Source organism: Eptatretus burgeri, chromosome 10 (assembly GCF_056783735.1).
Source record: "Eptatretus burgeri isolate ZD-2024b chromosome 10, Ebu_testis_v1, whole genome shotgun sequence".
In the NCBI taxonomy this organism is placed as follows: Eukaryota; Metazoa; Chordata; class Myxini; order Myxiniformes; family Myxinidae; genus Eptatretus; species Eptatretus burgeri.
The window spans coordinates 24,062,962-24,078,906 of record NC_140970.1 but is presented as its reverse complement, the minus strand read 5'-3'; the positions used below and the strand labels follow the sequence as shown (position 1 = coordinate 24,078,906).

The window sequence follows — 15,945 nt, the reverse complement described above, 5'->3', positions numbered from 1 at the left end:
CTTGTTATGCAAAGGGGCCTTGGAAAACGACATGATAAGATGCTATCTACACACCTTAACAAGGTGTTTGTCCGAGGCAGAAAATCCCATGGGGAAAGTGGGGGGGGGGGCAAATTAAGTCGGTACAACATTTGTCGTATGACCCTCAACCCCCTGGCAAGTTTGCTTGAGATTGGATAAGTGACGACAAAATGCATCACCATCAGACAGACAGATGCCAAATTGCGTATTTTAGCATGATTGCAAGATGGTCTGAAGTGTTTTAATGTTGTTAGACTTGAGTTTTCATGTGTACTCTACTCACAGCATCATTGTATTTCATGACATGGAGAACAAGACCTTGTGTTTTGGTTGAGCTGCAAATTAACCTACTTTGTATTTTGACATTTCTCTCTGCAGATCAACATTCTGGGTCGTAAAGAAGAAACACCAATTCACTTCTGTGATAAGTGCGCCCTTCCAATAAAGATTTATGGTCGAATGGTGAGTATATGGAGACGTAAAATCTGCATCTGTTGATGGTCTGGTTCCTGTGCATGGTGACATTTATTTCATTTATTAGGTGTGTGTGTGTGTGTGTGTGTGTGTGTGTGTGTGTGTGTGTGTGTGTGTGTGTGTGTGTGTGTGTGTGTGTGTGTGTGTGTGTGTGTGTGTGTGTGTGTGTCGAGCCGTCGATCACCCTTCACTGAGGCATGAGGATGTCGATATACTTGAGAGAAAACTATTTATTATCTATCAATTACATGTGGCCACACGGAGAGCAGAAAACCAGGAACGCCAATTAGTAACTGAGGTAACCCGGAGAATGCTCTGCCAGAATAGTAGTCACTCCCTTGTATATGTTTATCTTTCTACGTTGGCTTATTCCAGCACACAATAGCCCTTCTTTTAATCAAAGGACCAGCTGACGTATGTCCTTTCAAACCAGTATATTACTTGGATAAGCAGGACCTGAGGTCTTCTCCCAAATCCAGTTACACAATGTTCCTGTGGATCATTCAAGGTTGACCACATTTCTTCTCTCCCTTTATGTGGAAAACAGCAAAGCAGAAGTATTTTAGGTAACTGCAAGTGAGTGGATTTTGCTGGGAAGAAACAAAAGCTTTCAAACGTTCAAATGTGTGTGCGTGCGTGCGTGCATTTTCCATCCAACAGATTCCCTGCAAGCATATTTTCTGCTTCGGTTGTGCCAGCTTGCATGAGCAAAAGGGAGAGAAGAACTGCCCTGGGTGAGTTTGGAAACCATTTGTGTAAATCTGATTGCAACGACTTACTTTTTATCTCAAGTTAGCTCGCCTGTTCGAAGAACAGAGCTATAGCGATACCCCCGGCGTGAGCATCAGCGTGAGCGTGAAAATGTTAAAGTTTTTGGTGCAAGTTATTTTTTCCTTTCTCATGTTTTTATCTACCACACTTTTTCATACGCCCGATATATATATATATATATATATATATATATATATATATATATATATATATATATATATATATATATATATATATATATATATATATATATATATATATATATATATATATATATATCGGGGCTTATTATGTGCCGTCCGTCTGTCTGTCTGTCTGTCCGTCCGTTCCTGTCCACACTCTAACTCCCAAACTTTTCAACTTTCACGTTTCATATTTGGTACATAGGTACAGACTGTGGAGATGGTGTGTCGCGACATACGTTCGTCATCTAAAGTGGTTGCCATGGCAACCATTGTTTTTCATCCGTTCCTGTCCGCACTCTAACTCCCAAAGTTTTCAACTTTCACGTTTCATATTTGGTACATAGGTACAGACTGGAGACGGTGTGTCGCGACATACATTCGTCATCTAAAGTGGTTGCCATGGCAACCAGGATGCTGTTTTCCATGTAGTAGTACAATTCTGTATATACCTTCTTGTTTGGGTGTATATTGTGCTCACTTGTGCTCTTGTTACTGATTACAATATACAAATACATATATTGCTTTAAAATTATTTGGATCAGACTTCACTGCAATGTTTTATAAAAAATATTAATTGTGAGACGAGTCTTTTAAAAACGATAAATGTATAAACAGGCGAGCATTGGGTGGCTTTTACACCAACTCTGGTTTTTCATGGACTACACTTCTAGTGTGTGGGACATTCAAAAGTTCTACAAATGAGAATTATGTAAAAATCTAAGATGCCCTTCCCTAAAATAAAGAGTATAACTTGGTGTGTACATCAACAAAAGACTTTTTTTTTTCTTACCAATTATCCTCTTATGAATTAAATAATTGTGCAGCCAGAATTAAATGAACACCCATGATTGTAAACAAACCTTGTTATATAAGAAACACTCTCATCACTATCGTAGCAAAGTATTTTGCAGTATGGAACACATTCACTGCAGGAATATGGTGCCACATGTCATACGTCCAGAACCACATCTGCCTGGAAGATATGGGATTGGGCTGCAGCTTCTCACCTAGGCACCACAGAGTCTTGACATGAACGTCATCGACACGTCTGGGAACATCGTTCGGGAGCTGTGGAAAAGCTGACCTCTGCCAAGTAATATACAAGACCTGCAACAAAATCTACTACACATTTGACAAAATCTGGATCAGGCTTTCTGAATACAGAATATCATTGATTCGATGACTTCACAGGTTCAAGCACTGTATGATGTCAAAGGACTTGCTAGCAGATGCAGTACGAATGTATTTGTGTCAATTTGATGGTGTTCGTTTCACCGATTGTTAAAATAAAGTTTGTTTTTAATCATGGTTGTTCCTATTCAGGCAGGGCGTTGTATCTACTGTATTTGTATAATGGAATAATAATTATTATTATTATAATTAAGAAAAAAATAACATTGGTCTGTCTTGATAATTGTGAGTATCTCGTACGTAGAACATTTTGAACACCCCTCACCTGTCTCGCTTTCTGGATGCTCTCTGCTGAGGCCAAATCAAAATCTACTTATGTGCAATTTCATGTTGCACAATTTATGGAGGCTATTAAAAATGGTAAGTACAGGCAGTCCAAACAATTGCCTGTATCACACGTAAATGAACAGGAGACATGTGACGCAAGTTTACAGATTTTATACTCGTGATTAGGCCGAGTGTAATTGCTAACAGTGGTAAAACTCTGTTTAACACTTGGAAATTTGTGAAGTCTTTGGCATTCAAAAATATTCTGGGAGAGACATTCAAAATCTACTGTCGTTTAAGTTCATTAGGATTGTAATCAAATTATTCAACTTTCATTAAACATGAAAATTACCAATTCTGGTATTTGGATCGATTTTTTCCCTGTTCATTGTAGAACTATCATCATTCAAAGTTCTGAAGATGAGTTTTTATGATCTCTCATCTGGCTAATGAGGTTATTGGTAATATGATTCCCAACATGCATGCACGATTGTTTTATTTGTTAATTCAACAAAATCAAAACATCAATTGATGTCACTTCTTCGCATCCCTTGTGTTATCTCCGAATACAGATGCAGTGATGGTGTGCAGCGGATCGAGCAGTGTGCACGTGGCACAGTTTTCATGTGTAGTGTGGTGCCTGGCTGCAAGCGCACATACCTTTCAGAAAGAGATTTGCAGGCACATGTTAATCATCGGCATGTGCGCCATGCCAAACCTTGCCCAAGACCTCCTGAGCTATCTGCAGGTATGTCCGACTTTTCTTCCCACAATTTAACACTCATTTCGCTGGTTCTGAGTCCCCCCCCCCACCCTCCCTCCACTCGCCATCAGTACCTTAACATTTTTGAGTCATTCCTTGGACTCTTTTTATTTATTTATTTATTTATTTTTTTCAAAGAGGTTCATTTTAAGGCTTTAGGTTTGTTATTCATAATTCTCATTGACTGCCAAATTTAAGATTAAAACGAGAAGGGCACGAGGTAGAATGCATACCTCCACCACACAATGCCTCATCCATGAGAACATATTGGGCCCAATACATTTTTGAAATACCATGCAATACAGTAATATATCGTTTTTGGCCTTATCAATGGTGAAGAATCACTTTAAAAAATAAATAATTCTCGTATCCACATCCGGATTCGGATCTTGACCACAATAGAATCTTCGTCCTTGCCACACAATTGCCAACACATTGCCACACAATTGCCAACCTGTCCACCAAGTTTTGTTCGAATCCGTTCACAACTTTTTGAGATATCCTGTTATATATAGGTTTAGCCCTTTCTCTCAATGGTGAAGAATCACTTAATTCTAGTAGCCGAATCCAGATCCGGATTTTCACCAAAATCTAATCAGTTCGTCCTCATCACACACCCAACTCACTCCACTGGGACCATACTCTGCACAGAGCGTTGGTTCTGCCGAAGCAGTCTCCTGGGCTATTGGGCACAATCCTGGGTGGATCGCCACTCTGACACAGGATACTCGAATGGCTCAATCATCCCAGCAAGCTGGTACTCATTTTGCCAACCTCGGAAGAATGACAGGCTGAGTCAACTCCACATGGTATTAATTCAACGGAAGAGCAGCATTTGAACTCAGGACCCTAGCATCCCAAGCCTGCCACCCGAACCATTAAGCCAACGCCAGGCATACCCACCCAACCTGTCCACAAAATTTTATCCGGATCCGTCCACAACTTTTTGAGATATCCTGCACACAAACAGACAGAAAGGGGTGAAAACATAACGTCCTTCATCTTCGGTGGTAGAGGTAATTAAGGAATTGTTTCTGATACAATCAGTCAGATTGTGATGCATTTATTGAGAATGCATTGCGTATCGCTCAAAGTTTATGGATTTATTTGAGCTTTACTCCAGACTCTTGGTGCCTGAGTTTTAAATAATTTTAGCTTATTATTATTTAGTACTGTATTATTATTATTATTATTATCCTAACACTTAAAAAAAAATATATATATATATGTATATATATATGTATTGTTACGTCTGAGGGGGGGGTATGCATTCAAAGGGTAATTAGGATGTTTAATTAGGTATGCCATGCTGTTCGAGTTGTACCAGGATCTCAATGTAATAAGTAGCAATTCAGTGGTGATAATTTGTCTAGTAAATGTCCATTTCTTTAAGGGGGAAATGATAATTGTCACATAATTCGATAGGGAGACGGGTTAGGGTAAGTGTGTATGCTTATCCCCTTTTAGTATTCCCTGTAGGCTTGCCGTGACGTAACAGGACAGTGCTGCGGATGGCTCCGCCCCTTGATCACGATTGGCGGAAGGCGACGGCGGAGGGCCAATAAAAGGGCTCGATTGGAAGTGACGAGGACTCGAGTATAAAAAGGTTCTGTTCGGGAAAAGAAGAGGAGGAAGAGTCATAAAAAGAAAGCGTCTGGTCGAGGCTGTTGGTCTCAGAGAGTGCTCTCTTGTTGCGCTGGTTCGTTCCTGAATTCATCGTGTCTCGTGGCCTTGCTGTGCCTCGTTCCTCACCTCGGTTGGCTCTGGAGTTCTGCTGGCTCGGAGTACGGAACCGAACGGCGGACGGACCTGCCTCCCTCTCCTGCTCGCATCTTGGCGCTAGAACTGGCTCCCTGGCGGCTGTGAGCAGTCTTGGGCCTACACCAGGAGGTCGACACCACCAGGAACAGCACCACGGTGGCTGGTTGGAGCTCACAGGCCGGAAACCGCAGCTCTGCGTGGAAGGGCTGACGGAACCTCGGCACCACCGTGTCTCCTGCCCCTGATGAGCGCAACGCCAGCTCGTCCGGCACCAATCCAGTGACTGTTACGTCGACACCACGGGCAAGCCTGACCACCAGCTACGTTGTGTGTGTGTGTGTGTGTGTGTGTGTGTGTGTGTGTGTGTGTGTGTGTGTGTGTGTGTGTGTGTGTGTGTGTGTGTGTGTGTGTGTGTGTGTGTGTGTGTGTGTGTGTGTTTTTTTTGTTTTGTGTGTGTGTACCTGGCACCTTAGAGGGTTTGAGATTTGTATATCCATTGGAATTGTTTGTGTTTTCCCCACGCCCGAACCCACACCACCATCCTGTCAAATCGCCCCGGATCCCTCCTCTTGCCGAGTCTTCTTATCGTTCTGGTTAGAGAAATAAACATTATTAACTCAGTGAAAAGCGACTCGTGCCACCTTCCTCGTCCCGTTTGCTGTCAAGCGATTAAAACCGCCATCTTTGGGTTATAAAAAATAAACCGCCTCCATCGTTTTGGCTCATTCTACGTTGGCGGGACCGTTCAAGTCCCGTGGACGTCACAATATATATAGTATATGGTGGGGGCGGGAGGGGTGGATATTGTAGTGTGCCTGTCTGCGCCCGCCTGCCTGCATCCCTCCCGTCTGTCGGTCCATTTGCATCTGTGTCTGTTCTGTCTGTCACACTATCTCCTAAATGGTTGTGCATAAATTCACCAAATTGGGAGTTATGATCACATGGCAAGGAGATGCGAGAGCAATATCATTTTTGGCCCTGTCCCTTGGTGGGGTCAAAAGGTCAAATAACAAAAAGAAAAAATGCAATTAAGGGCACATTTTAAAGCATTTTTAATGAAACTTTGACTCTGCAATCAACATTGGGGGAAGCATGTAATATGTTACCATTTTTTGGATTTGATCCTCGTATCATGCCCGAAGGTGGGGACTTCGGGTTACAGGAGTCGAAACGAAAGATTTATTTTTCACTCAAATTTAATATTGGGCATTCCTGGTGGAACCTTTTGCCTTATTTACTGTATTTTCAAATACAGTAAAGAACCTACCCCCTGGTATACAACCAGGCACCTCAGGAAAATGACCGGCACGTATAACCTGCACATTGATATACCCTGCAAGCCAGCTTTCCTCTCCACGTGACTGGGAGATGCGTGATCTCCACATTTCCAGCTCATGACACTGCTTTGTGGCCAAGGGCCAACAAACGGCTCTTTTCAAATGCAACTGTTGTAAATCACCAATTGACATTGAAATGAATATTATGAGAAAGGGTTGTTGTAATAATTAAAAGGTTACTCCACCGATGTGTTAACCGGTGTAGTTTCCGGTACCGATGTAACTGGGAACCCCACGCTGCTCATACATTAGAAATGTATAAACACGCTGCAGGCTGTTGTAAAAAGTGGGCTGATTTCTGTAGAATAAGACGAGTGATGACAACATGGATTGAGACAGACCTGGGGTTTGCTCATTTACCAAGCAGCTCGCTAGCACTTGCCAAGCCAGCTGTGTCTTATCAACGGTTTTGAATGGAGTGCTTGCTTGAGTGCTTGAGCCACTTGGCGAGCACTATACAAGAAACTTGGTAACTCAACACACCTCCGCAATTGTTGACTCCGATCTGCTTCAGCTGTTTCACAGCGACACAGAAGACGAGGACTTTGTGAGCTTTACGGAAGACAACTTACCAGATACCTTAAATAGCTTTCGAATTGGATATGTAGGTGTAGGTAAAATATGTGAAAACTGGAATTGGATATTACCATTAAACTTGCAAAAAACCCCAAAACTGCCTCTCTTTGTATCTCCTTAATCATTTAACCCCCCCCCCCCCCCCCGTGGTTATGTCACATGCCATGTAGTTAAATACCGTATGACCTGCACATGATATACCCCGCAGGTGCAATTTTTGTGACTAATTTAATGTATAGCCTGCGGGTTATTTGCGTGAAAATACTGTTGCGGATTCGCGCCCGCCGGCGTGCGGACGGCCACGTAACTCGAATCGCGGCACGTCGCCCACCGGACGGACAATCCAGTCGTGACCCTCTCGGACTAACGCCGGGAACCAGTCACGGGTGGACCTTTCGGTCTCACCACGATCGTGCCAATCGGCCCCCGCGTGGGATAGGGTTGCTCGCCAAATTCGACCTACCTAAGTACCCACACGGAGGGTAGACCGGGCGATCGCACCTCGCCGCAGGTCGACTTCGGACACGGGCCACTTTAAGCGACCCGTTCCGTACTATCGGGATAACCGAGCGGTGTTATTCGTCGGCCTCGACGGTTCGATTAATTATCGGGCGTTTTAGCCCACGACCAACCCTTTACGTGAAGCAAGATGGAGATTCAATGAAAGAAAAGACGAAGCGAAGCGGGAAAACAGTTCAACAATAAGCACATTTATTTCGCGGCACACGGAAAGCACACATATACAATTCCACCAAAAGCACATGTAAAAGAAGAAGACAATGCAATATTACAAAAAGCAAATGCAACAATGCAGATCTAACCGACTACCGGGCACACGGCAACACTTATACAATTTTACTTCACAGACGGCGCCGACAACACATATTCCCAAAGCAAAAGAAAAGAGAACCACCCTCCAGGATGAGGGGGGTAGGCGGGCCTGGGGCCGAGACCGTGTCGGGCCTACCCGTCTGATGATGAGACGCGGAGCGGCGGTGGTGCCTCAACTCCGCGGGCCTCGCGGACAGTGTCTGGTAGGGGGTGGGAAGGGGGCCCCCTTTGTCGCACTATCTCAGCGCGGGGGGAAACAGGAGGGGGTTGCTGATGCTCGGGGAAAGGAGGATATAACCCTGTCTCGGGTCCCGCGGCGAGCGTCTCCTCCTCCACCTCGGTTGCGTTGCTGGCCTCTCCCTGTGCCGCTCCCGGCACCGACGCGAGCACCCCCTCGTCCGCCTTCGCCGCCGTCACCTCTCCACAGCTCCGTCCTCTTCACTCCGACTAGTACCACTTCTTTCCAGCTCCACCGACGACTCTCTTGAATTCCGCACACTCAACTCTCAACTTCCAACTGAACTCCCGTTTATATAAGCCCCGTGGCTTCGCTCTTTTACCCTTGACCCTCTGCCTCCGACCCTTCACCTCTCTTGCTGGCTCCCCATTGGCCCGAGGAAAAGTGGGCGTGAATGCTTTTTGATCCATGAATTTGCATATAGCGACCGCCCTCCAACGCCCTGGAGGCGGGGCCAAATCGCCCCTCGCTCACCGATTGGACGGAACAAAAGTGGGCGTGAGTCGTTTTTGATCCGTTTTTCTGCGGAAAGTCTGTGATGTTTTTGAACACGCTGCTCGGTGCGCGCCCCGCACGAGTCCAGCATCGGTGCCCACGAGTGGCGCAAGATGACGGTGATGCGATGGTGGCGAGTTGTGACGGTAAAGGTCGTGGCGGTTGTGGTGAAGCGGCGTTGTGGTTGGTGGTTGTTGTTGTGATGGCTGTTGTGGTTGGTGGTTGTTGTGATGGCTGTTGAGATGTGGTTGGTGGTGGTAATAATGGCGGCTGGTCCAAAATAAAGATAGTAAAAGAAAAACGGCTATCCTGAAGAGTCGCAGCCCTCATGAATGACATTTATTCCCTCTAGACAACGGGTTTGGGCCTAACTACACATATACTTACCGAGATATCTCACCTAAGGGACCTGAATGGTGGTTTGCGAATTTGGTCAACCACAACAATACTTTACCTCCGCCACCAATGGTGGACGGAGGTTATGCTTTCGGAAGTTATGGAGGTCCACAAAAAGTTGTGGATGTATTTGAACGAAATTTGTTGGATGGGTGTGCAACAAGGACAAAATTTTTATATTTTGGTGAAGATCCGAATTCGGATACGGATACAGATACGGATGCTATAATTTTTTGTTTTTAATGATTCTTCACCATTGAGAGATAGTTCCAAGAGCGATATATTGCATGAGATTTCAAAAAGTTGTGGCCAGACGGATTATGCCAAAATTTGGTGGATGAGTTTGGTTGGTGACAAGAACAAACTGATTAAATTTTGGTTGAGATCCGGATGCAGATCCCGTCTATCAGTGGGATACAAAATGTGAACTGTTCAGACTGGCTGAGGTACGCGCTCTACCGAGTGCTGTTCTAGTTCAACTTTGCTTTCGGTGTGAAGCATGGAAACATCGTCTTTGCTTTAGTTTAGATTTTTATTCAATCAAACAGTTAAGTTTTTGTGAACTCTTTTTGTCAGTAATGTGTCTGAAAAGTCAAGAAAAGAGTTTTGACCAACGTAGATGCGTGCTCCCATGCACATGTGTAACCTTTTCATGAAATATCCATTATAAGATATTCAATACCATTTCTTCAGAAAATGGATATTCAACATGTCGTTGCACATAATGGGCCTTTGTGCGAGAGTAGTTAAAGGTTGAAGTGGATTTTTTTTTGTCTGTTGCATTTTGGCTGTCTGTTGCATATTGCTTGTCTCCCTTAATTGTGTAACAAGTCACGAGTATCGTGCATTGATGTTTTCTCACGTTGAAAAAAAGACCACACTAATTGAATTGTTAAGGCCATGAAACACAATGGCTATAACCTTTCTGGGCTGATGGTTAAACCTTCAAATTTGGTGGTCGAGACCAAGAATGTGTCTCGTCCATGCTAGATTATTTTAATTCTCGCCCAAATTATTTGACCAAGGTCTCGTCATTTTTTTTTATGTTGGCAAAGTCAACCCTCGTGGCATAGCTCGAGCGTGTTATGGTAGAGGGTTGAGTCGTTCGTGAAAATATGAGGAGGGTTTCTGGACGTTCAGAGATTGTTGATGAAGATGGAGAACAAGACTGGGCTCAAGATGCTGCCTTGGGGCACTCCAACTTCAACAGGGAGAGGAGAGGCCATTTGAGAAGAAGGATTTGATGTCAACTGAGATTATGGATTCCATTACTGTTTATTATTTGAACAAAGCCAAAGCATCTGTTTTTGCACCATGTTTGTGTAATGCAATGATGATGGCTGATTCTCAAGTCGATGGAAGGTTGACTTAGGACAAATGATAGGGTGAACATAGCAAAGGAGGATATGTAAAAGTGGCAGAGCAGGTTTTGTTGGACACAGGCGCTGATGCTGTCTGGGCCAGTTGCAGAATCTGAGTCTGGTTTCAAGAAACGTCTTCACCTTCTCATTTGAGAAAGGCAGGGTTTAGGAGCAGTTGGGTGCGAGTGTGTAGGGTAGGTACAGGGAGCGAATGGTTCGCCATGCAAGATTTGGAAACCAACACAAAATGAGAAATTTGGGCCTTCTCATGAGTAGTCGATTGATGCCATTTTAAAGTGAGGGAAGGGATGGAGGAGGAGCGTACACCAGGTACAGACTTCATAAGGCATCACCAAGTCTTCGACGAAGGAGACAGGTTCAAGAGTTCAGTCTTGAGGATGGCCAGATGTTATCCGGCTCTCCTGAGAGTGGACACACATTTGTTATTTGTTGCGGGCTTTTGGAATCGCCCGCCTTCGGATTTTCCTTCTATGAAGAGAAGGCAAGTTGTTTGGAGGCAACTGCCTCAGCACAGGATTTGGTATTCCAGTGATGAGACAGAGAGACAAACAGTAGGATTCTCAGGTGGAGCATTAATTTTGGGCTCGAAGACCAATCCTCAAGTGAGAGGGCAGCTTGCAGTCCCAGTTACTTGGCCTGAGTGAACCGCCACTCTGCGGCACTGAGGCGATTGATTGTCTGATAACAGCCAGATATGTGGACTCTCTCAATAACATGATCAGATTATCTAATAGGAGCAGTGGAAGAACAGATGTTAAGTTGGAAGTTTGTCATTACCAGGTTCAGAAGGGGTGATTTGCTATTGCCAATAATTGGGGTCAAAAAGTTTTCCGATTGGGTCATGTTCATGGAGTTACAGAAGTCCTCTGCTGCAATGTCATGGTGGATGGAATAAGTATCAACTCCCAATCAATTGGCATGGGGCCAATATAATTTGCTGCTTGCAAGGAAGGGAGAATTGGGATAGTTACCTCCACCACTGAAGGTGAAGGTTATGTTTTCACCCCTTTCTATCTTTGTTTGTTTGTTTGCATGCAGAATATCGCAAAAAGTTGTGGACGGCTCCAGAATATATTTTGTGGACAGGTTGAGTGTGAGACAAGGACAAACTGATTAGATTTTGGTGAAGATCCGGATCCAGATCCAACTACTAGAATTTTTCAAGTGATTCTTCACCATTGAGAGATTGGGCCAAAAACGATATATCGCACGACATCTCAAAAAGTTGTGGACAAATTTAGACAAAACTTGGTGGACATGGGTGTATGACGAGGAAGAATTGATCACTTTTGGTCAAGATCCAAATCCGGATCCAGATCTGCTAACTATTTAAGTGATTCTTCACCTTTGAGAGATAGGGCTAAACTAATATATAGCACAATATCTCAAAACGTGGTGCACAGGTTGGGTGTGTGGCAATGACGAATTGATTCGATTTTGGTGAAGATCTGCATCCGGATCTGGATACGAGAATTATTTAATTTCTAAAGTGATTCTTCACCATTTGAAAGATTGGGCCAAAAACGATATACTACTGTATAGCATGATATTTCAAAAATGTATTGGGCCTGATATGTTCTCGTGGATCAGGCATTCCGTGTGAGGTCCCTTGCTTCCCACCTTGCACTCCCTTCAAATTCTTGTGAATGAATGATTGATTTGTTTCACACTATCAACATTAACCTTTCATTATTCTGCAGTTTCGTGTACCTATAGTAATCCAACGATTTCTTAAATATCAGTTCAGCATGTTTCATTTTGCTTGAGTGACAGTTTATTACATTGCAAGAATGCTCGATATCATTCATAAAGTCATGACTTTTTTTTGAACTTGCTGCATATTTAAAATGCATCACCAAATTACACAGACGGTGTGTGAATTTAAACTGGTTTGATGTTTCCCTTTCCAAGTTACGTTTTGATGTGCCACAAGTAACTGTTCCATAGCATACGTGACTGTTTGCCACCATCTTGGTTTTACCCAGAATCGTTTGACTGTGGCTGATGTCACTTCCTGGCAAATGTGCCCAGGAGAGACTACATAGTTGCATAAAATTCATCAATGAACTTATTTTTTATATGGTTTGCAAGAAAAAGTTTACATTAACCTCGAACTCCCCTCGTAGAATGAATCGTCTTACAACTGTACTTGTACGGTATTGTTAATGAGTGGAAATGTCTTTCTTTTGATGTAAACAAATGTATGAAGATTAAGGAGAAAAGTATTTTCTGCTGAATCTGTTGTATTCGCTTTTTCTTGTGTTTGTGTCTTCATTTTTTTCATTGTTGTTTGACTTTTTGTGTGGAAGTTTCAAAAATCTCATTTTCCCTTCTGTCTGTCTTTGCCACAAGCTTCGCTTCTATTGCCTCATGCTGCTGAAGATCGCCACACCATGCCACCTGAGGTTTTTGGAAAGCCATGTCCACCTCCGGAACCGAGGCCACCGTTGATTCCACCACCGCCTGTGCTTGACATGGGGGCTGTTGTCCCTGCAGGCAGTGTGGGCGCAGCACCCCAACCAAGGCAGCCACCCCCTGGCCTTGCTGTTCTGGCACCCCAGGTGCCACAGCCTCAACCACCACAGCAGGAGAGCTACCGCATAACGACGATAACCACACCACGAACGTCACACTGTAACTTAATATCTGTACCCATTCAGGGTCATGATGTCAACACTCAGGGCCCAACTGGACCCCCTTACCCTGAGGTTGTGCCAGGCTCAGCTGCTCTCACGCACCACTTAGACTATCAGGCACAGACTCCTCCCCCACCACCACCTCCACCACCACACGCTGCGCATATGATGTTACCTCCCAGCCCTTACGCACAACCCCCACCGCTTGGACACCCCACAGCTCCTCACCTTGCTTATGGGCAGCCTCCTCCACCTCCACCCCCTGCCATGGTTTCAGGACAACGTGCGCCACCCCCACCCCCACCGTACTTGACTCAGCCCCCACCTCCCCATCATCCTGCCGCACCTCCCATGCCCCTCCACTACAACCCTCAAGGTCCTTTGACTCCTCCTTATACGCAGCCCACAGCCGTGGGCATTTGGGTTGCCGGTCCCCCTCCCCCTGGCCCCCCACCACCTCGTGGTCCACCACCTCCCCCTCCTGGCTCCCTTCCTCCTGGTCCGGCACCACACGATCAAACTCATTATCGAGCCTATTATCAGTGAGAGATGCAGTGGTGGCCTCCAAAACGGCACTGGTGGCGCATAGACCCTTTTTGCGGACGCCATCTTTGTTATTCTATGTTTTGGGGCGCGCAGCTCACCAAGGGTCTGCGTGCCTCTTGCTTGTTCACAAGTTACAAACCCACCTCCCTAAAAGCAAAAATGCAAAAAATAACTCCCCCTGTCTTGCACCCTCCTTTGCAGCAGCATCGTTTTCACAGCTTGTTTGTGTGACATTAATTGTTTTGTTTTTCTTCCTCTTAAAGGTGTGAGTAGAACTGATTGCTAAAAAGAAGAAGAAAGTACAAAGAGAAATAAAGCTGCTTTGGTGATTTAATATTGCTGAAATAATTGTCCCATGTTGTAAACATTTTGAACGTACTTTGTAACATCGAAATCTGAGTTTTGACAGTTCACCGTGTGTCTCGCATTTGAGGCTTTTTGTTTTTCTTTTAACTTCCAGCTGCACCGATTACTTCCTCCGATATGATCTCGCGTTATCAGGATTGGAACCCGGGTTTCAAGGGCCCTGGCTGACAGTTAGTGCTGGGAGATTTTTGGGTTGAAGCTCTGTGAGGTGAATGGCTAGCTACGATCTTCAGTCAGTTTCCTCTTTTAAAGCTGTATTTCGCCGGCGAAAGCAGGTGAAGATCCTGCATGGATGTAAAAGTAATTAGTTCCTCCTCGCACAGCTACTTGAACTGTCTCGAAGTCTTGTGTATATCTTGGATATTTGAAAGCTTTGGGGCCTTCAACATATTAAGTTTGCAAAAACTGTGAATTTTTTTTTTTGTCCCTTCTCGTATCGTTCCAACCACACTTCCCTCTCCCCTCCCCCCATCGCCCCTTGCTCCTTTTCTTCCCTTTTCTCAGTCCTTCACCATGCGTATTTAATATGCAGTTGGCCTCTTAGTTCATTGTTTCTATGGAAACCGTGTTTGTTAAAGCTCGAATGTCCAGCTGTTTTATACCTTGTGTTCTTGTCTAACTGGGGAGTTAACGAAGTAAATTCTGCGGAGTGAGTGCAGCCTTCAGCCAATTGGATTGAAAATGAAAGGCTATAAATTAACAATTCATTGCTAAAAAAAAAACTTTTTGCCTTTGTCTCATTGTTGAACAATTTTTGGGATATTTTATTATTCAATCTCCACTAAAGATTCGGAGCTGGCTGTGCAACATTTAAATTAGTGGGTATTTAAATACAAATGGCTTTCAACCCATACTTGGCTTTGAGTTCATCTTTTTGTTTGTTTTTCCTTGTTTGCCTTTACATGTTTGAAGATTCCCTTTGTACCTCTTAAAGGAAGCACTCTGTTTTTAATGGACGTTTTGGTGAATTATTATTTTTTAATTAATCCACGGTTTGGCATTTAGCATCGATGAACTTTTTATTTTTATTTTGTTTACTGTAATAAAAGTGGCTGCAGCAGTGTGTTTCGTGTCCTGGGATTTATTTCTTTATTGGCGTGATGCACCTTTGGTTCCTTTCGAAGAGCGCGATGCATGCTAACTAGTCCACCGCCCGTGAGTCACTTTGTGTGGGCGAGGGAGGAAACTGGATTTATTTCATTATTACGGTAGTATTGTCTTGTGGGGGAGAAATGGTGTAAGGGATTGGCAGAGTGGGATGGGAGAATAAACGTTCAGACCATGTTCTCCCCAAGCTTCCTTCAAAATGGCAACCGCTGCGGATTTTCCGTATGTCAAAGCTGTAAAGAAGAAAAGCGAGGGTGACGTATAACATGATCCTGCGTCATTTATCAGTAGGCCAAGCACGTGCGCAGGTTCAGCCCAGTCCCGTGCGCTGCGGCATCTCACGTTTGTGTGCATGTCTGTGTGTGCGTGTTTGTTCATGCTTTGTCCATGCTCTTTCTGACAACAAAAACACTATCACTGTGTACGCTCTCCAGCGCATCTGTACACACATTTTGTGCATGGACGACGTCCAAGGATTTCCTATCAATCTGGGTGATCTGGTCCATGCTTCTTTAATTAAAGAAAAAGTTGGTCATTTTATAGTTTCATATGTACATATGATCATGTGATTGTTTGTTTTGAAAATTGCTCAATTCCTTGGC

General features: G+C 44.2%; 1 protein-coding gene across 1 annotated transcript in view; it reads left to right on the top strand.

Moving 5' to 3' along the window:
- The window catches only part of LOC147018093 (E3 ubiquitin-protein ligase Hakai-like), a 59,336-nt gene extending 44,037 nt beyond the window's left edge, over window positions 1-15,299 (top strand). The window contains 7 exon segments of the mRNA XM_085897448.1: window positions 400-483; window positions 1,156-1,229; window positions 2,384-2,426; window positions 2,428-2,481; window positions 2,483-2,544; window positions 3,482-3,657; window positions 13,041-15,299. Of these exon segments, the coding sequence (XP_085753574.1) occupies window positions 400-483; window positions 1,156-1,229; window positions 2,384-2,426; window positions 2,428-2,481; window positions 2,483-2,544; window positions 3,482-3,657; window positions 13,041-13,870 (1,323 nt within the window). The 3' untranslated portion in view covers window positions 13,871-15,299.
- Window positions 15,300-15,945: the final 646 nt, after the last annotated feature.